At 30.7% G+C, this 26551-nt stretch overlaps 1 protein-coding gene across 2 annotated transcripts in view; it reads right to left on the bottom strand.

Annotated features, from left to right (window-relative positions):
* The window catches only part of Fife (regulating synaptic membrane exocytosis protein fife), a 208394-nt gene that overhangs the window by 9145 nt on the left and 172698 nt on the right, over nucleotides 1-26551 (bottom strand). For both annotated transcript variants that reach the window (XM_076531515.1, XM_012291762.2), the window contains exons 16-19: nucleotides 12481-12659; nucleotides 10808-11023; nucleotides 9288-9619; nucleotides 8389-8574 (exon numbers count right to left, since the gene is read on the bottom strand). In XM_076531515.1, the coding sequence (XP_076387630.1) occupies nucleotides 8389-8574; nucleotides 9288-9619; nucleotides 10808-11023; nucleotides 12481-12659 (913 nt within the window). The remainder of the gene's footprint in view (nucleotides 1-8388; nucleotides 8575-9287; nucleotides 9620-10807; nucleotides 11024-12480; nucleotides 12660-26551) is intronic.

The raw sequence follows: 26551 nt of genomic DNA, 5'->3' as shown, positions 1-26551 counted from the left end.
AATTTTGATAGAATATGTGTTTAGACAGCAAATGTAGTTGGATGTAATTAACGTAGCAATTAATTATAGCAGACATTGCACACAGAACATTTCAACGAAATAGGATAATATTATCGTAATATAATTGTGTAAACTATAAATTAAATTTTTTATTTTGATATCGCGAAATATCAACATAATTCTAAAACAGAGAATTAAAATAGTTTCTCCCTTCATATTTTTGTTAATTCATTAAATTCAGACATGTAATAAAAAGTATAATAAAAATGAATAAATATAATTAAATAGTGAGCTATATTAATATTTTGTGATGGCAGTTCTTGTATAGTTCGTAAATGATGCGAAAATCGATTCAGAATTAATAACTGGTGCAAACTATACATAAATTCGGTTTAATAGGACGGAATAAGTAGTATAAGTCAGTAATACGTCAGACGAGTGTTCGGTACGCTGCGCCGCAATAAGTAGTACAAGTCAGAAACTGATCCAACAAGCAACTGTTTTACGTATTACAGTGTTAATACAAATTTTGTCTGCATTTAACTATTTCATACATGACCTTAATTATTTAAAAACTTCTGAATAATCTTTACTTTATTTATTTAATTACTTTCTGGTACATTTAACTGTTTTATAATTAAACTATTAATAAACTGTTTAAATGTTCTGATAATTTACAAATTTCTAAATAATATTTTCTTTACTTATTTAACATTTTCTACATATAACAGTTTTATATTAATAATTCTTTCTTTATTTATTTATTTAATAAACCTTTTTCTATACTGAACTCTTTCAAAGATAATAAGTAATTCAAATTTCTTCAATAATTTTGCCTTCATTTATTTAATGAACTTGTTTTGTATTTAACTATTGTTTAAATAGTAATAATAATAGTTATACTACTGCAACAATTGAAGCTGATAAAAATTGAGCTACTCAAAAATTATTATAATTTCAATTTAATTTAATTCCAAACATAATTCCAATTTATACTATATCATAATTTCACTGGTTATAAAAATTATATATTCATAACAATACTAATTATTATTAACTAAATGCTAATTAAATGCTAATTTGATATTAGTTGGTTCTTTTTCACCTCATATTGCAGAATGAAATTTCGATAAGTTTATACAAATATGTTCTCAAAATACATTCAAAAATGTTTTAGAGTTTGATTTTCCTTACCTAAGATGATGATTGTAGATGTAGCAACGAGTGGTTAGCGATTACATGTATTCTATCACTAATACTACGATACTAAGCAAATATTCTAATCTACAAAGCACTACTATTGCAAATAGAGAAAAAGGATCAACGCGAGAAGAGGAAACGGAAGTAAATCGACGCCTACTCGAAAATATCTTCACAGAGGTTTTCCGAATGCATACTGCTTTCAAATGTTGTTACACACATATCAGAAATTGCTTCGAGCATAAAACAGAGTGATTCATAGTGTTTTCTTTCTTGTCACTTTTTTCAATAGTCCGACATTTTCATTTAAAATAACGAAAAAAAAATTTGCCTTCTTTCGTTAAGGCTTCAAATAGAGCAAAAAATACAGGGTGTCTCACAATTAGTGTAAGTCCCTGAAATGGGGGGTAGCTGACATGATTCTGAATAAGATTTACCTTTGCAAAAATGGGGTTTGAAGCTTCATTTTTGTATTATTAAGGAAAAGCGCGGACCAATCAGAGCGCGAGGATTACGCGTGCGCAGACGCGTGAGCGACAGCTTCGAGCCTGAGTGGGCGTTACGCGCTCTGATTGGTCCGTGTTTTTCCTTAATAATTCAAAAACGAGGCTTCAAACCCCATTTTTGCAAAGGGAAATCTTATTCAGAATCACGTCAGCTATCCCCCATTTCAGGGACATACACTAGTTATGAGACACCCTGTATAAAAAAGATGGTAACCTGTAATTAATGCCAAATTTGTATTCTACCGATTATTATAGTGAGAGTAATATTAAATAAAATAGATTGTATTTTTAATGAGTCAAATAACTAGGTAGAACAGTTATTTAACAAATAATTTATTGCATCATTTTTCAATGTTAAAAACATAATAAATTTTTGAATACTTATAAATATAATAAAAGAGAAATATCAAAACATAAATATTTTCTATCCAAGAGGAGTGAATCTAAAATTCAAAAATATCGTAAACTTGCAATATTTTAAGAAAGTACAACAGAAGGAGCAAATATTTTCGATGGTTTCGTCAATCAAAAATATTTGCAGTTTATTCGTATTATACAAAATAGATACATTTTTTTGTAATATTATTTTATATACCACGGTTTGCAACATGATACAATAAAAGATAAATTTTATTTCTGGCGCAGTTGTGTTAATAAAATTCTGCAAAATAATATTTATTATTAAAAATTAATAGCTATGAAGTTACTCGACTTCAACAAATTAAATTTTTATCTAATTTTACCTAATTCTTTTACGAATTAGATTAACAATTTTTCATAAAGATTTTTTATACAAATACTATTTACAAACCAATAACATTGTATGCAGCCCTATAAAAGCTATCAATAACAAATATTTGTGGATGATCATTAACTAGATAAATGCATTAATAGAAACATATTATTTAATTATATTGTTGAGTGTTTCATGTGTTTAACTTAATTAAAATTCTATTACGGTCTTCGCTGACTCAATGCATCAAAAACATAAATTTTGTGTAATTATACTTCAGTTTACTAAATTATTTAAAATAGTAGATGACACAAATACTGATAGTTTGAGTGTTAAAATTTATTCTCAATGTTTTATCAGCATTGCAATTAACTTCTTCAAAAATTTACTGACACAAATTAACAAATTGATTGATCAAGACTAGTCAATAACTCAGAACATAACTAATTGGTTAATAATTCAAACAATAAAGAATTCAGTGGTAAAATGCTGAAACGTGGATAACATAATGTGTGTACTATATTACAGGAAGTCTAAGAATTAGTTAAATTAAAGAGGGCTATTTATCCTTCAAATCCATGCAGAAAATAGCTGCAACATTAACAAAGTTTTGGAACAAATTTTCTCCTCTCAAACACATTTTCCAACCCCTAAAATGTAATATAATGGAATAACTAACAAAAGTTAACAGCAGAACTTTCACAGCAGTTTTATTTTGAAAATAGTTACCTCGTTAAAAATACACATATCAGATATTTATGACGAAAGTTTGTTAAAAATTTCATTAAGTATTTTTAACAAATCTTCTTTATGAGGATTTTTTCTTCTATATTGCTATTTTTAATTAGGTAACCATTTTTGACTGCGAAATGTTGTAATTATTTGTATGCTTTATAATTAAAAGTACTGTATCTTATTACATGTCACATTTTTTCCTACAAAATTTAATTCCAATCACTCAGATTATAATAGTGTTTTTTAAATTAACTTTGGCAAACTTTTGAATTTTAAGTATTAAATTTTTAATAAACTTGCAATTAAAGAGCTTGGTGTTACCAACGATAACATTATTCAAAGTATTTAATTCTTTTCTCTCATTTTAATTGCGCGGTCATATTTCATCTGTCCTGCTGATAGTATTGTTCGAAATTTTCTTGGATTCTCTTTTCTCTCAGTTATTCGATCATATTAAATTCCGGTCATTCCAGTCCTTCCGATAACCTGCATGGCATTCAACGCGTTAACAATAGCAAACCTACCCACGAAACCTTAAAAATTCTCAAAATTAAATACCAGTGGTATTCCTCCAGAATTGGTTAAATATTAGGTCATTCCATAAACAATGTCATTTTTCAAAACGCGTGTGAAACAGTATTTACTATTATATTCAATTATTTATTTCTTCAAACATATCTTTTAACAAATTTTCCTTCACTGTTATCTACAGAAAAATTAATTTCTCAATATTATTTTTTTATTTCAAAAATTATTTTCAAATTTATATCTTTTTCCATTTAAATAATTTTATAGGGACTGAAATAAATAATACCTACAGGATAAGATATACATAAATATATAAATAGATATAAACGTGAACTTGTTTTTAATAATTATGTCAAATTGTATTCTAATATCACTTGCTTTTTATAAAATTGTTGTATTGGTACAAACATATCACTTGTCTTTCATTTCAAAATTCAAAATAAATAATACTTCATGTTATTATAAAACTTAAAGTGAATAGTAATTAATCTATTCTTTTACAACATAACATTATCTATGGAATGACGTAATACACTGGCCGACAGATAAAGTGCTGTCACTTAGAATCCCGTTAGGGACGCTAACGAGCATAACTTATGCAATTATTTCTAAGTTTCTCAGTTTTTAAACTTCAGAATTTATAATATGTAAAATTAGTACATTGATAACACTTGCAAACTTCTAATTGTAAGTTAAAAAATTTGAAGATCAAGCTTTGAAGGTTTACAAATTAAAAGCTCTGAATGTTTGTTAATTTGTAAATCTTAAATATTGAAAATTTACAAAATTTTTAGTTTCTAAACCTGATGACTGAAAATTAATTTATATACTTTTCAAATTGATAATTTCTAAGTTTCTTCATTATAAAAATTCTAATATCTAAATTTGATAAGTTGTAAATTTTTCAATTTCATTGTATAAGTTTTTAGTTCGAAAATATGAAAGTTTGTAAATTTCTGATTCCGTAACATATCTACATACTTGAAAACTTAAAAATTGCTAAATTAGCTAAAATTCAAATTTAAAAATCTCTCGACACAAACACATTCGAATTTCCAATTTAAAAAATTTATAAAGACATGTAAAAATTCGTAAATACATTTGAAGACTCAAATTTCTCAGTTTCCAAATCTAAAAATTCAATATTCTGAACATTCATAATTTAACATACTTCCCAACTAAAAAATATCCATACTTTAAACTCATTAAATTTATTACATTAAGCTTATTTCGTTAATCTCAAAATTCCAAATCTAATCTGATAAGTTACTTTCGAAATCCCCAAATCCTCAAACTTTCAAACATAAACCTTTCCAGACAACCTACACAGTAACCGTATCCTAACCTCAAACTCTAACCTCTAAAAGCGATCTCGCCAGCATGATCATATCTGTCTGCCAGTGTATAGCACCAAATGCAAAGCAAACATATAGGCAGATAGACAGAGAGAGGTATAGAAAAGACTGGGATTGGGGTGAATAGAATAGAGAAAGCGAGAAAATGTGTCTTACCGGAAGTCTGAATTGACGGTGGTCCACAGTGTCCTGTGGTTACTTATCGTGGTGGTATTGAGTGCGGCAGTGGGAAGGAGGCCGAGTTACCGGTCCTCGGAGACACAGGCTCGCACTGCCACACAGTAACCGTTGGGACTACGCACGCTGGTTGTCGTTGATCGATGTATTGTTGTTTGGTGGTATTGGTTGGTCGGTCGATCGATTTTCCCCCACGATTCGTCGTCGATCGTGGTGTCAGGATGGTGACGATGGCCGGATGGCGTTTCGACCGAGCGAACCGAGCAATTTGATCGACCGTATTGGCATGTCAGAGGATTAGCCGGACGGTGCCGACCGAGAACGGAGATCAAGAAATATCAACAAAAAGAGACAAATTGCACAGAACACACTGGCATTGGCGATGGCAAAAAACAGAATTGTTTCTTTTAACAGGTGGCAAAACAGAGAACACTCTTCGGGTATATAAATATAGAACAGTTAGCGCAGTTAGCTCGAACGAAGAGAGCCGGGCTCCTTTTGGATAAACATGGCGTCGGAGACTCACACAATGGCGTGAATTAGGCAGACACGAAAGAACACCGGAAGCTGGAGAGAAGGAACCAAGGACTCGACAGGCTCTTGGCGATCCTTCTCCGTTAAACGACTTTTGTGACGATCGTTTCGTTACTTTCTTTCGGACCTGATGGGAGCTCGGCCAAAATGATTGTCGGGTCGTTGGTGGTCTCAAACCGGCACAGGCGACAGGCAACAGCGGCGCAACAGAGCGATCGCACAGAGATGAGCACAGAGCACAGATCATTGCGACGCGTGAACTTTTTGAAAATGCCAGCTTCACCGATGAACAGAATATAGACAGACAGACAGAGACAGGATGACACGATTTTTGCGATACGTGGAAAACGTTTACCCCTCCCAACAACGTCCAAGTTTTATAGATCCTTTAACAAGCACGACGGTGCTTGTTACCTTTGGGTTATCGATCCCGTGCGATTGAGCAAACGAAAGAGATAAGCTCTGTCTGGTAAGAATTCTGTGAGAGATTTTGCCGATGATTGCCACATGTTGGATGATCGAACGTAGCATCGACGTGGACACGTGCGAACTTAAGACAAAAATTGAAGCAAACTAATGGATGAGACCGATCGATCATATTAGAGTGTGTGGTTTAAATTCTATCCGACTTTCGGTTTTTTTTTGGACTCCCTTCCAGGCCGATCCGTTTCCGGTTATCGAAATTCTACGAGGGTTGACTTGGACCTTGGACAATCTGGATATAACGTACTTGTTCGCTCGGTCAAATCGCGCGAGATTTTTGATGAAACGTGATATCACACGAAGACACACGGGTAAAGAAGTAGAAACCGGACGTGTGAAGTGCAAAAGATTGAGAGAAAGAAAAATAGAAACATGGTGTCGCAGAGGAAACACGCACAAGTGTAAGATAATAAAGGTGAATGATGGCGTAGGAAAATGCACATAAATGTACACAAATGATTACGGACCTACACGTATGTGGTTCAATTTTCTGTTCCATTAATCAGGAATAATTACTGGAAGAATGTATGCAATTGTAATTGGATTTCGAGCAGAAAATGAGAAAATACCTAAACGAATAATTACAAATTTACACACCCTATTTTGAAGTAATAACTCTTTTAATATAACTTTTAAATAAATATTTAATCCTTGGTAGCACAAATTCAGGTCTCGTTCAGGGATTTAAGTACTTAGCAAAGTGGGTTATGCAGAAATCAGAGGAAAATGTAATTAGCGATTTTATAATTTCCATTTTTTAATTAATGCTGAACTTCCATCAAAATTATGTCAAATACGTGTACAGAAAATGTAATTACGATATATAATTTGAAACTAGTAATTAAGGTCTTTAATTACTTTTTTCATTTTTGACTGATATGAATTTTATTTAGGTCAGTATATAAAAAAGAATGCAAATGTGTTATTTTCCTGTAAATCTCTACTTTGAGAAATTTTATGCAACATTAATCACTTGGTTACAAATCATATTTAAGAATTAAGTACTTAGTAGAAGGTAGTTTCAAAATAATTAATTTATGTAAATCTATAATCCTTGTAAGCCTATTGGCTTACAAGCCCCATTTAGGGATTTCGTACTTAACAGAATAGGTAATACAAAAATTAGAGAGAATGTGTAATTATAATTTCCATTATGATTGATCTATAATACAATACGATCTGTAATTCCATATATTACATTCACGTCAAATTTCAAATTTTTAACAGATTTGTATAAAAGCACTCATTGAATTAACCATCAATTAATTATAGATCAAAAATGATAAGATGGTTTGTAATTCTTAATTTTATGAGAAGCTTCTATCAAATCAACATATTTTTCGTTTAAGATTTTTTATTCCCTTTTTAGATTTAAACAATATTTTGCAAAAATATTAATCTTTCATTTGTTACAAATGAACAATTGTGATTACAATTTGTCAAATATTAATCTTGTTCAAAAATAGTTAAAATCACCTGGTGTCTTAAAATAACCATCAAAACTATAACAGAGAAATTGTGTTAATTTTGAATTAAAAGATAAAACTTCATATGTCCTCTATAAATAACTTCTGTCAAAAGCGATTTCTATCGTCCAAAATTACAGCAAATTATCTGCCAGTGGTTTGAACCTGTAAATGGATTTCAATTATCTCATTCGTCGCTGTAAATCTCGTTGCATTCACCTTTGCCACATCCATCATGTCAGTCCACAAAGGGCCACAATCTCGCAACACACGAAATCGTAATTCATCGACAAAAGCGTCCTCAATTTTCCCGAATCGATTAACAATGTCGCCTTTGAAATACAAATGATCATACATGTAAGTCCGTGCACAGAACATTTATTCGCATGCGTACGATACGCACGACGTTGGTCGACGAGGAAGATTCGATCTGCTGATCGGCTGGACGAAGATGGATCGAGCAACGATCCAACGATTGAGAACGGTGGTGGTGATAAAATAAGAGAGAAAGAGAAGAGAATATAGAGATACAGAGCGTGAAAGACAGACAGACAGACAGATTGACAGACAGGCAAACAATTGCACGGATGGATGAACGAATTGACGAACGAACGAGCGAATGATTATAGGCGAGAAATGATGGCCAGAAAAAGCAACGTAACCATACTCACGGCTTTCGCGCCTTTTGTCTCCAGAAAGACTCATCGTCCTGCCTAGTTCCCTTTTCGCCGCTTTCAACGATCGTAGACCCTCCAGTATCTCTTCTGGGTCCCTCATTGGTCGAGTAAACGAGCTACGTCGACGATCTCGGTTGTAATGCACTATGGCCGGCATGTCGGCTTCTCCCATGCTTCCTCCTGTGAAATTAAATGTCCATGTGACCCTGAAGAACCTCTATGTCTGACTTGTGAGAGGGCTAAGGTATTTTCAAATTTAAGACTTGATACGTGGACTTTTAAATTAAATACTGATTTAGTTGACCTAACTGCTGCTGAACATAATCGTGATAGTTGACCTGGTACAGTAAACGTAATAAACCTAGTTAACCTAGTAAACCTAGCAAGCTGTAAATTCAGAAACACAAGATTAGGTGCTGGAATTATTCCAAGTATGCTGAAGTATGAATGTGTCTATGTTGCAAGTATGTTACCTAAAAATACAAAGTTTCATTAATTTATGCAGTTCCTATATCAACACAGGTTACATTAACATAGGTGTACAAAAAAGTATCAACTTCAGCAAGAAATGTAGACTAATGAATTAGGTAATTGATAACGAACGAGGTTTTACAAGTTAGTGACTTAAATTTCTGCAAAAGTGAAGTACTAGCTGAAGATAATAATGTATCATGTGATCCCATAATGACATAGGAAAAATTATGAGAAAGGTAGTATAAACAAATTACTTTGAAAATTTCAAATTCGAAATTAGACAAAACAGACTTATACAATCATCTGAATATTGCAGACAGTTAAAAAGAAATACAATGCCAAAGTAACTTTTTTATTACAAGTATTTTGATCAAAGAAATTATTTTCACCACAAAGTTTGCAGAAAGATGAAAACTTACGTTTGCTATCGGTACCACCCTGACTCTGAAAGCTACTTCGTCGGCTACCAGGCAAGGATCTACTGTAATCTCTGTTGAGTTCATACGGTTCGACTTCTAGCTGTTCAGATTGACTGGAACCTCTCCTTGAATTTGCATGCCAAGCGTGATCCGGATGCAGAAAGCCGAGTTCCGGACTTCCGCTGTCGCTTTGCGTATCATCGCTATAACTTCTTTCGCGTAGTTCCGTCTTCCGTAAGAATCTTTGGGCAATCTCCATGGAAAGAGACCCGCGAGGTGAACAATATGGTGATTTGCTCGCTCGCAGTCCGCGAGGATCTTCCAGTCGATACCTGTGGAAATATTCTTATTTGTGAGGAATTTTTTTGCTGATAGTTTTATAACTGATTTGTGGTTTTACAAATATTTTTATGGGTAAAAATTATTTTATAGTTTTATGGTTTAATTATGTAGCATTTAATAGTTTTATGGTTCAATAAAACAGTATTTAATAGTTTTCTAGTTTATCTACTAATTTTTAATATTTTATAGTTTAATAGTGTATCTAGTAATTTTTAGTATTTTATAGTTTAATAGTGTAATAGCTACTAGTTTTATAACTAGTTTGTATGTATTTTTATTGTTAAAAATTATTTTATAGCTTTATGGTGTAATAGTATAGCATTTAATAGTTTTCTAGTTTAATATCTACTAATTTTTAGTATTTAATTACTAATTAGTTTAATAGTACAATCTACTAGTTTTATATCTGGTTCATAACTAATTCCACATTTTATTTCAGAATCAACTATCAAATATTCAAAATTAATTATTACAGATATTGGAAAAGATTATTAATTTGATTGGTTTTCATTTTAATACATAGGGTGTCCATTTTACCTGAACACATTCAAGTATCTCAAAAAATTTGAATGACACACAAAACTGCCTGCATATTTATTTAATTTATTTAATTGTAATTATTTAATTACATGACGTAGGGGGAGACATACTACTCTCTTACCTGCTTGACCTTGCGATGACCTTAAAATTACCTTGATAGTCATATTAAAAAATCAAGTCAATTTACATATACTTTTTTGCACGAATTAAATCTTCAGATCATTCTATGCTAAACTCAAGATCAAGTTCATGAAATAAAAATTCTGAATTATCGAATATTTCATAAAATTCGAAACGTTCGAATGACTTCTTCATGTCTTTAAAATGTCATTTTATCCTAATACTTTTTTATCAAAAATGTTCCAAAAAATTAATCTCTGTTACAAAGAATCGAGAGAGCAATATATCTTTTTCTCTGACAGAATTTTTATTGTTTTCAGTTCACGTATGATTCTAAAAAATAGACGTGAAAATGGCAAGAAAATGGGAAGAAAAGGAGCAGTCAGACTGGTATCTGACGTCATTTCCCACAGGATTTATCCCCTACCCATTCTGGGTAACGGCATTTAATTGGATTTGCGCTTAGAACACTTCCACTTTTCCGAAACGTGTCGTTAACATACTATAGCAACACTTACCAAACTGCCCTGTCGTTTTCGAGAGCTCGTTGCACGTCGACGGTGCATTCACCAAGAAAAACGTTATCACCGTCGGGACAGAAATCCCAGAGAGTCACTTCGATCGATCGTTCCGTTAAACTCTCCCCGTCGACCCCGGAGAAGAGCAATGTTGCATTCCAAATTGGTTTTTGAGATGGCTCGGCCACCACCGTTTTCAAAGTAGTTTGATTAGCGCTGAAATGCACGTGAAATACTCGAACATTTGAAAGAGATAATTGTCATTTGGAATATCATTCAATTAAATTACCATTATTAGTTAATAAGTGAAATCAAAATAGGACGTTTCACCATCTCAGTCGATAACAATTAAGAACTTAATCGATAATAACGAATCTACAAGAGGAATTTCCTAACCTAACCTAACAACTCTTAATTTGGAACAGAAAACGTATCTGAAGGAACGAAGAATTGTTAAATTATTGTGTCACTAAGAATTTACAAAATTTGCAAATATTAGTGTTAAAGTGTACTCGACTACCACTGACTAAACTAACATAACATCTACTAATGTAATGGTTACATTGATTAGAATATCCTGATGCCATCACAACTGTTGTATTTATTAACATAAATGATAATGTACGAATACTTTTGTCTTCCACTATACAGGGTGGCTCACCACATTTTGCCATCTAGATTTGCGTCATTATTATTACTCATGGCAAACAATGTGTTAGATGAAGTTGAATGGTTTTGAGGGGGGCGTATGCTGGTGGTATATTTTTTTGTAGGTGGACGTGTAAAGGACATATGGAAGGTCATTAATGTTTTTTTTTAAATGGAATCATATATTTTTTATTGCATCAGCTGATACTCCTTCATATTCTTTACAAAAAAGTGTTAATCTATTCATGTGAAAAAATCATTAGTTTAGGAGATAGTTTAATTTTAATGTTTATTTACAGAATAGGTTCAATGTGGCGACCATTTGCATCAGAACACTTTCTGCATCGAGAAATTAATGACTTACTAACATTCCGTAGTGTATAATCTTTCTGCATGTGTAGCACTGTTCCCAGCTTCAAAATAAACTGATAACATGTCTATCTTTTCTTCTTTAGAATACTTCATTATGAAGTGATAATTCACCGTATCGTCGTATTCATCGTATTAGAGACGTAACAAAGACAAAATTTCACTGTTACTGCGTAACAAAAAAAATAAAAAAAGCTCACAATTCGTTTAGTGACACGTGACCTCTCAAAGCATGTAGAAAAACATTTGCTGTTCAGTTAGGACAATTCATAATATTGACCAGAAAGTCAAGATTTCCTAACAAGTTAGAATTAAAATATCTCCTAAACTAATGATTTTTTCACATGTATAGATTAATACTTTTTTTTGTAAAGAATATGAAGGAGTATCAGCTGATGCAATAAAACATATGATTCCATTTAAAGAAACATTAATGACCTTCATATGTCCTTTACACGTCCACCTACAAAAAAAAATATACCACCAGCATATGTCCTCCTCAAAACCATTCAACTTCATCTAAAACATTGTTTGCTATGTGTAATAATAATGACGCAAATCTAGATGGCAAAATGTGCTGAGCCACCCTGTATATTGAAGTCTAATCTCACTGTAATATTGTAAGACCTAACAACGTCGATTATCGAAATACATACCAGATGGGAAGAAGGACCAATTTGGCATAAGCTTCCGGCAGAGTACCATATCCCGTGTCCTCCCTCGCGCACAAATCGTCGGCCATAAAGACGGAAACGATCAATTCTTTACGATCCGCTTCGTACGATACTTGAATCTGTACTCGGCTAGTCACTTGCTTCTCCTTCGCAATTTGTTCCTAGAATAGACGAGAGACAGCTTCAGTTTCCCCATTCTGTCGAGTCAGCTGTCGATTCAGGAAACAAAACAAAATCGCAGAGTCTACGGATGAACAGAGACGTGATCTACATGATGATGATCCGAGGAGAGAATCGACAAAACATTGAAACACGTCTGTGTCTCACACGTGAACTCTTAAATACGAGGGTGTTCGATTGAAAACGGAATCATTCCATCATGCAAAAGCTCTGTGAAAGGATTATCGACACGACAAAACAAACTACTTAGTTGTGGACTTTCCTGGGTGCTTTTGGTCGATAATGCTACTGAAGGGTGAGCTATCAGTGATGGACAACTTATAATCATTTTAACATCGCACAATCACAATTTTTATAATCTTTTTACGTATTGATATTTGTTGGATTCTTATTGGAAATATAATGCATCATATTGTTATATGTGCATACACATGTCATATGTGCATGTAACAATTGGAAGTCTCATTTTGTTATAAATTTCTTAAAAATTGTTTTACGATATTTTCTCCCTCGTGAAATTTTGTTCCATCACAAAAATTTGTCATGCAAAAAAAAGATTTTATACTAACTTTTAAGCGTCAGAATATCTCATCATAGCGATAGCAAATAATTGACAGTCCCAATTTTGTCACATAAAACTCACATAATAACACAACTGAAAATGTGAAAAATAAAAACAGTAAAATAGTCTGAAATAATACCAAAATTTTATTAATAACATCAAGTATTATATTACAAAACTTCCTCTTAATATTTGAACACGTTGATTGTCACAACGAGTAAAGGGTATATAATTGTGATTATCAAGGGTAGTTTAATATGTTCGCGCCCATTTGGGTAAAGCTACTTTAACTGAGAGGTAGTAAAGTTCTTTAGGAGATCGTAAAAACCTTTAGGCGTGGAAGAACACGAAATTTGATGCTGAAGAGAGAAAGAACGTTGTGGAACGCAAGAACAGGACCGTATAAAGATATGTATCGTAGTGTAAATATGATCTTATCGACAAGGTGGATTTGCATGGTGAGTGGTGGAATGGGGTGTGAAAGGATGGGAATTTAGAAATTGGAAGATTTAGAAGTAGGAAATTTGTGAATTTTCAAATTGGAAAATATTGGGTTGAGAAATTTAGTGAAATCAAGTTTGGAAATTTGGGTATTTGCAAATATTAAGATTGGAAATTTAGATATTTGGGGATAGAAAGTTTTGGAATTTGGAAGTTTGAAAACATCAAGTTGAGAAATTTTGTGGTTTCAAGTGTGGAAATGCAGATATTTGGTAATTTGAAAATTAAAAAATTTAAGAATGTAGAAATTTTTGAAAATTGAAAAATAAGATTGCGAAATTAAGAACTGGAAGATTGGGAATGTTGAGAACTTGAGAAATTAAGAGATTAGATAATTTGGAAGTATAGGAATGGAGAAATTAGTAAATTAAGGATTTGGAAATTAGAAAATTAGAAAATTAGAAAATTAGAAAATTAGGAATTGGGAAATTGAGAAATTAAGAAATGGGGAAATTGGACAATTGGAAAATTGAGACATTGAAAAATTAAGAAACTGTAAATTGGGAAACTGGGAAATGGAAAATTAGGGAAATTGGGAAATTGGGAACTTGGGAAATATGGAAATTGAGGTATTGGGAAATTGAGGAATGTGGAAATTGAGGTACTGAGGAATTGAGAAATGAGGAAATTGTAAAATTGGGAAGTTGGGAAATTGGAAAATTGGAAAATTGGAAAATGGGGAAACGGGGAAATTAGGAAATTTAGAAATTGACAAATTGTAAAATTGAGAAATGGGGAAATTGGAAAATTGGAAAGTTGGAAAGTTGAGAAATTGAAAAATTGGAAAATGGGGAAACGAGGAAATTTAGAAATTGACAAATTGTAAAATTGATAAATGAGGAAATTGGAAAATTGCGAAATTGGGAAATCGGGAAATTGGAAAATTGGAAAATTGGAAAATTGGAAAGTTGGAAAATTGGAAAATTGGGAAATTGGGAAATTGGAAATCAGAAAATTTGAAAATTTAGAAATTCAGAAATTTGATAACTAAGGAAATTAAGGATTGAATATGTTAATTAAAAAATGTCAGAATTTTGAAGCTTGAAGTATTAAGTAAGTATTCAAACTTCGAACTTTCTGATTTCTCAACATTCCTAAACCCCAAATTTCCAAATTATTAAGCATAAAAATTTAATTTTGCAAAAATTAAAAAATTCATGAATAAACTCTAAACCTAACCTCAAATATCCAAACACAACCTTGATAATTTACAAATTTATAGTTTACAAAATATGTAAATACAAATGTGAATTTATAAATTAAGAAATATGTAAATTAGTATTTAAAATTTAAAATTTTTATGCACAGAAGCTCGACAATTTACGTATTCAGATATTTAGAAACATGTAAATGAGAAACATTTAAAATTTCTCTATCGACCGGAATTCTTAAAAAAGATTGCAATATACGGTCCTGAGTGCTGGCATCATCAAAAGAGCGCTGCTTCCTAATGGTATAATTTACGACCTCTCCTTATCGCGGTTGACCTGCACCTGTTACCCCTCCACGAAACGTATTAAGCGTTTCACGCTCAACCTTGCGTGAAATTTTCTTTAATTCTTTTTCTTTCAGTTATTCAATTACGTAAAGTTCGTGATAGCAGTCCCGGGAGATTATAACACCACTCAACGCGTTAATATATAATTCATATTACAGCATACCGTGTTGCATAGATATAATTATACGAACTGTGGCAATCAACGTGTTAAACGAAATTAAAGTTTAATTATTCCGTCGAAAGTTGTAAATTCCTGTTAGTTTAATTCGGGAAATATCGAATTATGCTTGCACGGAGAGAAAATTACAAAAATAAATGACAATTTTATCAAACAATATTATAAATTTTTAAAAATAATTTCTAACTTTATATTCTTTGTACAGTTTTTGTAAATTTCATAACATGAAATGTATAATGTATAACATTGTTTTGTAAATTTTTATAAAATTGTTTTTGTAAATTTTGTTTAGAAGTTTAGAATATTTCTCAATTAGTAAATGATTTTTTAATAATGATTTTATAAATTGTAATGAAATGTCCATCACTGATTTGTACGATACAGTCAAGAAAAGGGTTTTAACATTAGTTTTATTATCGCAATAACCGCATGATGATTCGCATTCCATGTTCTTTTCCTCTTCTGATCCACTGTTTCTTCGTCGAAGTCTTCGTTACTGCTTTGTTCTTCGCTTTCTTATATTTAGAGTATTGAATAGGAAGGGGAACAAAGAACGTCCATTTATCATTTTTATCCTGCACGTACCGTTTTTCCGGACTGTACGTACAGTATTACCTCTCTAAGTGGCGCAAAAATTCGGTTTACTTGTACTAATGTTAATCATTTCAGAAATAATTGGTAATAATTTGTAATTAATTAAATATGCGTATGTGGTTAATAAGAATTAACTAGTTTAAAATATGAATATATACTTAATAAGAAATATTGTTTTATTTTAAAGATAAATATGTAATTAATACTAACTATTGATGCATTGAAAACATGAATATATAATTGATAAGAAATTTTAATTAATTTAAAATATGAATATAATATTAGTAAAAATTAGTAATGTATTAAAAGAATGAATATATAATTAATAAGAAATTTTTATTAATTAGAAATGTGTGTATAGCATCAATAAACATGTGTGAATATAATTAATAGTAATTTGTAATGTATCAAAAATATGGAAATTTATTAACAAGAATGATTAATTCATTAAAAATATGAATATGCTGTTAATAAGAATCTATTGAAAGTAAAAATAATAACCATCATAATGTAATTAAGTATTACACGAAAAAAATTCATAGATTTAAAGAAATAGCTATTAAACACAGAATATAATTTACAGGTAAGAATATTTCTACATGAAGGAAACCTAGAACAGTATCTTTCTACATAAAAGATAGAAATAGAAAATAAATCATTTTGAAATAGAAATTGTCACAACAATTATCTGTATGATCTAGGAAATCAATAATAGTTAATAGGAAAAGGTAATGATTAGACTGCTGATGTTTATGCAAAGGCATAGTTTGATAGAAAGATGATAATGAAATAAAAAATATGTTTCATTCAAAGTTAAAATGTATTTAAAATGTACGTGTGAGGTTGCAAGACATGCTGTATACAATTTCGTACGTTCATATGTTGTAAATAATATACACTACATATGTATTATTGTTACAGTTTATTATATTAAATAAGGAACAAACGATTCATTTCTCGTGTTTGTATCTCTCAATTTTTCACTAAATTAATTGAATATATAAAGTTTATTGTTCAATCAATTTAGTATTTAATTGATTTATTATTCAGTCGATTTAAAAATGGAGCTTCACACAAAATTTCAGTCGACATTTTTCATTTATTTTTTCATCATTGCAAAAATGGGGTTTGCAGCTTCGTTTTTTAATTATTAAGGAAAAACGTGGATCAATTAGAGCGCGAGGATTATTACGCGTTGGACTACTACGCGTCGAATATCCACGCGTTGGATTACTACGCGTTGGATATCCACATGCTGGGTTATTACGCATTAGGTTACCATGCATTAGATTCCTACGCTTAGAATTAGCACGCGTTGCATTATTACGCGTTGGATTACTACGCGTAGAATATGCACGCGCTAGATTACTACGCGTTGGATATCCACATGCTGTATTAGTACACGTTAGATTACCACGCATTAGATTCTTCCGCTTAGAATTACCACGCGTTGCATTATTACGCGTTGGATTACTACGCGTAGAATATACACGCGCTAGATTATTACGCGTTGGATATCCACACGCTTAGAATTACCACGCGTTGCATTATTACGCGTAGAATATGCACGCGCTAGATTACTATGCGTTGGATATCCACATGCTGTATTAGTACGCGTTGGATTACTACGCATTGGATTACTACGCATAGGATTACCACGCGTTGCATTACCACACGTTGCATTACTACGCGTTGGATTACCACGCGTTGGATAACTACGCGTTATCCGAAGCTGTCGCTCTCGCGTCTGCGCACGCGTAATCCTCGCGCTCTGATTGGTTCGTGTTACGACAGCTACCCCCCATTTCAGAGACCTACACTAATTGTGAGACACCCTGTAACTGTGACTTAGACTTAGACAAGTTTAATTAATTAAAATAGTAACAATAATACAAGTTTCTTCTACGATTCATGCCATACGGAAAACTTACAATGTTAGTCATAAAGATACCACAAATTATGTATAGTTATCTAAAAAGGAAATGAAGAAAGATAGATAGTAATTAACAACTAAGCATTAAATATATAAATATTCTATATTGCAAAGTTTAGAATAAATATGTGAATGTGTAAGTAATTTACAAGGATTTAATGAAAAACAAAATAATAATTCAGGACGGACATAAACATTGCCATAAGAAAAATTGTACTAATCATATAATTCGGTCGAACTACAAATTGAAATAGCAAGCAGTAAAAAATTGTTTTATATGAATTTGATGCAGGTTTCGTATTAAATATGTTGTTAATATGTGTCGATGAAGATGTAACATTTAGATGCTGCAAAAATTGATAAAAAATGGGTATATTACTGCTTAAATATAGATAGTAAGTTAGTATATAATTTCTCCTGTTTTGCATAACAATTCGAGTTCTACTATAGAAGAGTCCAAAATTACCATAAATATAGAAACATTGCTATCGAGTTAGTATTCTTATATTATACCATAACTATTATTGAATAGCACTTCTTTGATCGAACTCGTTATTTTTCTAATATTAATAATTCTGCACGGTCAAAATTCAAAAAGGTCCCGTATTTCGTATAAAACCTAGTAAATGATTAATTAGATTCTTAAATATCCTCTTTCATAATACACTATAAATGTGTATAATAATGTGTACCATAAATCAATATTAAGGTACATGATACAGAAAATGTATACACATATTTAGTATACATATATGCACACATGTATTACTACGTATGTTCCTGGCATATTTACACGCATAAACATCTGCAGTCTATCAATGACACCTCTTCAAAATCATAAAAAATATGCTTATGTATGAATTATTAAATTACTACTTCCTTCCCTATAATAAAAAACAAAAATTCCTTTTCAAAGTGTTCTATAAATCGTAAGCAATTAATTACACAAATTCATCTATGTTAAAATGATTTCATATTAATAATATTAATAATGGATTCAATATTAATAATGGAATGTCTGTTTCCAATACACAATTAACCCTTCGTTGTATTCCTTGCGCGTATATGTAGTATATAATAGTATGAAACTCTTGTATTTTGTTGAATAGTATCAAATTTCATAATTAACAAGAATATTGAACACGTTCATCATTTTATATAATTACAATCTTTTGTATGATCTCCATATGATGTATATGTATTTTGAATGTCGTATAAATTTTCTTGTTAAAACATACTTGTTCACTGTTATATTTTTTGTTAGTATTATATGTGTCAGTAGTACTACTGGTATTAGAATTGCATGTAATAGTAACATTAGTAATGTTAGTATTGTATGGGACAGTAATAGTATTAATATTAGCATAACATCTCATAATAACATTAATAACACTAGTATTGCATGTGATAGTAGTACTTCTAATATTAGTACAACATATGAGAAATAATACTGCCAATACTAGCATTGCATATGGCAGTAATACTACTATTAGCATAACATATGACAATAATACTACTAATACTAGTATTGCATGTGAAAACAGTTCTATTAATGTTAGTATACCATACGAGAAGTAATACTCCCAATACCAGTATTGCATATGGCAGTGATACTACTAATATTAGTGTTACATATGACAGTAACACTGCTAATACCAGTATTGCATGTGGCAGTGATACTACTAATATTAGTACAACATATAACAGTAACACTGCCAATACTAGTATTGCATCTGACAGTAGTACTACTAATAGTAGTATAACATATGAGAAGTAATACTGCCAATACCAGTATTGCATATGACAGTGATACTACAAATATTAGTGCTACATATGACAGTAACACTGCCAATACCAGTATTGCATGTTACAGTAGTCCGACTAACGTTAGTATAACATGTGAAGAGTAATACTTCCAATACTAGTATTGCATCTGACAGTAGTACTACTAATGTTAGCATAACATATGAGAAGTAATACTGCCAATACCAGTATTGCATATGGCAGTGACACTACTATTAGTACAACATACGACAGTAATACTACTAATGTTATAATAATACATAACTATGATACTACCAATCCCAGTATTACATGTGACAGTAATACTATTAATATAACACGTGATCATAACTACTAATATTAATATTACACATGACAATAAAACCACATACTAATATCATATTAGTACAACACGCATCTCAAACCGAATCTCAAATAATTTAAAATAGAAAATACCTATACAACAAAGGGTTATACTAAAACTAGTTATACAAACGCTACTAGTTCTAACGTTAGGTTAGGTACAAAGTAAGGTTAGTTCCAAAAAGGCTATCATTCTTAGATCACAATAAAAACGAAACTATAGAAACAGTATTTGCACCATTACAAAATACTGAAGTCAACGAATTGCCACTCAGAGAGGTAAAAATCGTGTCGCTCGCTAGAGGCAATACGTGAACGTGCTCTACAATTCGTTAAGGTGCGTTTACACTAAACGAACAAATAGTTCCCGCTTCACTTCAGGAAAATTCAATCTCCTTTTTTCTCTACGCTTAGGTTAATTTACGCTTGAATTTTACCGACGTCAAAGTCGAACGTATTCGATCGTTTAATGTAAACGAACCCTAACATAAAATCTCTACGCAAGCGAGGGTGTGCGTGTCGCGGCGCTTTTTCGGCTTTAAAGTCAAGTAAAAAATCGACGCAGGTCGTCGGCGAACGAAGTGATTCGAAAAAGGTAAAAATCGACGTTAAATCGATTTTTGCGCATTTTCGCCATCGACAACCTTCTCGCTAACGAGCAGAAATAATACGATCACGCGTGCTTCTTCGCGCGAATACCTTTAAAGCCGAAGCAGAGTCGCGAGGATTCAATGCATGACGTTCGTGTTGTATGTGCCATCGATGTCAGGCTACGATTTATTTCTTTCTTTTCCTTGCATACGCTTTCCCCTAGGATTTCAGATTTTCGCAGAATAATCCTGGAAAATCACGTCACCGACCGTTTTTATTCCACGCGTTTTATAATTGACGTATCGATTGTTTAATCGAAAGAGCATTTGAAGGGGTGGCTTTTAGGTTCGGCGAAAATTTTAGCAAGATTGTACTTTCAATTTTACGGTTTTTTATAATTGTGAGAATCATTTGCAAAAGTCAAACTTGTCATTTTATTACTGTAATTCAAGTATTATATATATTATTATAATTATGACTGACATAAAACTATTTTATATACAAAATGTTAAAATCGATGAAAACAATATTCAGATCTGACGTAGTAATAAAAAAATAAATTGGTACAAAATTAACTAAAATATTTCACAACTTACATTTTGTACAACATCAAATAATTTTAATCAAAAAAATTTTGCAGTAACAATTTTGCCCCATAATTTTGTAGAATTGTCATTTATTGCTTGAACATAAAATTAGAATATTTGAATATTTGCAAAGCACACACGTGCGTATTATGTCATCAAAATCACTATGAAATTACATGGAAACTAAAATCGGTCTTCACAGTCTCCTAATACCAATCCGATTGAGAACGTTTGTAATGTCACGAAGAGGAAGCTCCAGAGAAATCGGGTATTCAGCAGAAGCAGTTATTCTGCTAACTCCAGAAAATATGAAGGTCGCTTCCGTCACTTATGTCAAAAACTTGCTCGAAGTATGTACAATATACAGACGTTGTTAAGCTACTCTCGGAAACTGTGAAAACCTGACAGTAACAGAGAGGAAATGCATTTGACGTACTTTAAGATGATGGATTTTTGTACATATTTGCAATATAAATCTTTTAATATTTGCAATGTAAACGATATACTTCTATATTTTTAGAATACGAAAGATATATTTACGATACATATATGATATAAAAAAATGTATTTTTAAAATATTTGTAATGGAAGGACTTTTTATTTATTCATATTTTTTGTGTATTTAGTATATTTATCTTGTAAAATTATGCGTATACATTCTTAAAGGATAAACTATATACCAATTTATTTTTAGCTTTCAATATTTCAAATATTGGAACTTTCGTTAGGGAGCAGGTGCTTTTACATGGCCGCCATTTTGTCAAGATTACTCTCGCTATGTTATGGCGGTCACAGCTAATAAAAATGGCGGTCACAGCTGTTTAGGTGAAGAATGTCATCGATTTTTGTTATTTAAACCCTGACAAGAATTCTGATAACTATCGTTGATACTAATAATACTGTAAATAATTGATTTTAACCTAATAATTTAATTAACTTATTCAGACACGATTTCTCACTTTTTGACATTTTGTAAAACTACTTATACCAGAACAGATAATAATTTCTAACTTGAGAGATATTATTATAGTACATAAAAAAGATTATTACAGTACACAAATATTATTTTAAGAATATATTATAACATATAATGTACCACAAAAATGCATCTCCTTATATGTTTATTTAATTTAAAATAAAATGTCAGATACAAAATTTGATTTCACAACAAATGTCAAGTACAAAATTTGATATAAAATAAAGCAAATATCAAGTACAAAATTTGATATAAAATAAAGCAAATATCAAGTATAACAATTGATTTAAAATAAAGCAAATATCAAGTATAACGATTGATTTAAAATAAAGCAAATATCCAGTACAAAATTTGCTTGAAAACAAAACAAATATCAAGTCCAAAATTTGATTTAAAATAAAGCAAATATCCAGTATAAAAATTGACTTAAAGTAAAAGAAAGGTCAAGTACAAAAGTATCTACTAAAAATGTAGTAGCATGAATGAAATCGAAATTCCTTGTCCTAGAAACAGCCTAAATGCGACCCCTTCAAACACTACCCTTAAACTGAATTATCTTGTTGATCCCGTTCGATTCATTTATCTGGCAGATAATTGCATCAGTTGGTAATTGAGTCTACTCCGATGGATCAATTAATTGCATGTAATGTGCCATTTAATTTCAAGGTGCTCGTTTGTTTGGTTCGATGAATGCAACCAATTTGGCCGGACCCACTAATAAATTTCATTAAATTGCACACGTTTCGTTGCACGTGAACGGATTTTGTATACAAATTGTGTACAATTTCGAGACTAAAACGAAGCAATTAAGAACCTTTATTGAATTACTGAACTGTGAGAAAATGAAAAGTGTATATAAAAATATTTCAATTTTAAGTGAAATATAATCGTACGTATTTTATATAAATATTAAAGGTACTTATACGTATTTGTATAGTACGACATTTTGTTTTGTAAACATAAATTATGTTTATTATGTTATGTCTCGAAATACAAAAACGTAAAAAATGAAAATTTTCAAATATAAAAATTTAGAAATGCAAGAACTTCTATCTTTAAAGGTAAGAATTTGATTCTTTCAAAATGTAGAAATTTAGACATCTGACAATTTGCAAATGTAGAAATTAAAAAATTTGAGAATTTGCAAGTATACAAATTTAGACATCTGACAATTTGCAAATGAAGAAATTCAGAAACTTGATAACTCAAAAATGTAGAAATTAATAAATTTGCTAATTTCAATATAAAAATTTGACACCTACAAATAAAAAATTTGATTACACGAATCGAACGCGATCGATTATCGCACTTATAAAATATAATTTCACTCATCATAGTCGGCAACGCGCGATGCATAATGTACGCTCTCGAAGAACCTCGTTGAATATTTCAAAAGGCAGACCAAAAAAAATGGCTATCGATCACTCCAAGTTCTTTGTAACCGCAAGTTTTAATGAACCTCGGTGAAGAGTTTTTTACCAGAAAACTCAAGCATTCATCGTGTCACGATTCCTTTTCGTTTTTCGAAAAATTCAGGGGAAAGCGTAAGCCAAACGCCCACGTGTTTTCATTTTCCTGTGAAAATTTTTTTCAAAAAGTCCCTTCGTTGATGGTGGTCGATCGATAAAGGAAGTCCTCGGACGTTTGGCGCGCATATACGGTGGTTTTTAGGACTAGTATGTTGTTCGTGTATATTCAGCATTTAAAGACGAAATAAAAATCGGTACGTGGGTAGATTAGACGTACAAACAGACAGATAGACGAACAAGTGAAAACAGAGCTAGACAGTGACAGACAGGGAAAGAGAAAGAGAGAGAACGAGAGCTAAGAGAAAGGGCGACAGAGGAGATAAAAAAAATTCCTTCGTTTCAGTATTCGATGAATTGTAAAAATTACGTTCGGTTATTTTATTAACACGCTGACTGCTTTTTTGATTTTATTTGTGCGCAGTGATGTGTGGTAATTGAATGATTCAATTGGGAGAGAAAATAAAAGGAATTTTGCACTCTGGTATAATTTTGTATTCTGGCATAATACGTAATATTTTTTTATATGTATATTACTATCTTGAAATAATACTGTTATAGTACTAGTTTAGTTATAGTACTAATATAGTGCTAATATAGCTTAATGAATTCATTAATTAACTCAATGATTTGAATCAACAGAGGAGTAGACATTTAGATATAATTCTATTATGTAGCAGCATGTGCTTTTAGATTAGTCCTGTGTCAGTATAGTCACATTTATGAAATTTCATTAAATAATCTAACGATTTAAATTCACGAAAAAGAATTGATCCTTGGCAGATTTATTTAAATACATAACTCTATTATGAAATAGAATGTGATATTAGATCGCGAACATACTAATGTAGTTACAGTTATTAAATTTCGTGAATTAATGACAAATGAAAAATTCCTGACAAATTTATTTTCTATACAATTCTATATAATTATTATGTAATAGAATGTACTATAAGATTAGTATGCAATAGTAATTATCTAATATTGTTATTCATCAATTTCTGAGAACCAACAGTTTCGATTTCAACATTAATAAATGAATTATTCAATTGTTCCGTATAAATATAATTTTCTACAATATAGAAATATAAAAATATTACATTTCATGTAAAATATGAAAATAATACAACAATTTCTTGTTGCCAAATAATATTCCTTTAAAAACAAATCTTCACAATGAAATGCTTGTGTAAAACAAATGTATTCTATACGAAATTATATAAATAATTCTTCTTGACAAATTTTAAGTAAAATCTAGTTTTAAATTTATGTAAAGGAAATATACAAATATTCGTCTCGTATATTAATTATAATATATACAAATGTACTTTAGAATTAGACATGCATGTTCAGACGCACATACGCGAAAGCATATGCATGTATTTATGTACGTCCAGTAAATTTTTCTAAAGAATATAGTATTTCACTAAACTGACATAGATGTATTGTTACCTGCCACATAGGAATCAATAAAACAACCAAATATTTAATGTTCTTTTATTTTTGTCGAAGCAAAATTTTTTAGAAATTATTTCAGAAATACTGATGAGTTCGTTTTAAAACATGCTACAAAGAGGTGGCACAAATAATGGAGCGAGTTGAATGCGTCAGTGACAGCAAAAGTATTAGCTATTATACAGACGAGTTTTTCTTTTATTTTAATTGAGAAAGAGAGATGATTTCACTTGGAGATAGATTTCATTCATTTTTAATTGGTAGATTAAAAAAATAAAAGGGACTTTAATGTAAAGAGAAAGAATGTGAAATTCAAGTTGGGGATATTGAATGTTAAATTTGCAGAGAAACTGAATATTCACATGTATGTTTTTACGGAAACTAATATTCTTGATGTTAATAATGTTATTTGTATTTTGGAAGAATATTATAATTATTAGGACGAAAATTTTATTAAAATTGTAGTATATGTTATTCTTGTTTTGAAAAGGAATATAGTGAATGAAGAATACAAAATGTATGTAAAAATACTAAGAATAATATGTTTATAAAAATATTTGAAAGAAAAAATTTGGAACATAAAAACTAAACTACTGTTATATGTGATAGATACATATTCACATATGTCGTACTGTACAACATATGAATGCATATGATTTCATTTACTGTGGCGGTTATATGCTAACTAATATACTAACAGTAGTATGCTTACACATTGAGTGTTAAGACTCGACAGACATGATAAAATACATTATAAATAAAAATGATTAAAGATACAATTACTTAATTTTGCAAATTTAAATATTGTACATACCACATTGTAGTATATTATATTATTTTACTAGAATAATAGTAACTTCATTCAAAATGTACATTCCTTTTATGGAATTTAAAGTATTTCTTATAGACTATACAATCTCTCTACCAAATAACGAGAGTTTAAATGTAAATTTTATTTTCTTTCCATGTTCATTTACTAAATTTCAAATTATTCCTTTAGATATTAGTTCTTTAATACATTTATAAATCATTTGCAAAATACTGTCCAAAAACTGAGAAATTAATTATTCGATTGGCAACGAAATTCTCAACATTTCCTAATTTTAAAATCGAATTCTAATGCAAAATTGCAAAATTAAAAAAATATAACATATCTTATAAATTCAAATAATGCTTCTATGTTGATTTTTTCGCGTACATGTGAGTTTTAGTCAAAAATTCTGTAAGAAACAGAAAAGTGAAAAATTTAATTACTGACGAATTATAACAATTTTTGTCGAACAATACAGTTTGTAAACTTAGGACATAATCGAACATCTGTTTAATG

The sequence above is a fragment of the Megachile rotundata genome, chromosome 5 (assembly GCF_050947335.1).
Source record: "Megachile rotundata isolate GNS110a chromosome 5, iyMegRotu1, whole genome shotgun sequence".
NCBI lineage: Eukaryota > Metazoa > Arthropoda > Insecta > Hymenoptera > Megachilidae > Megachile > Megachile rotundata.
The sequence above is the reverse complement of the archived record's forward strand: the minus strand, read 5'-3'. Positions and strand labels throughout refer to the sequence as shown.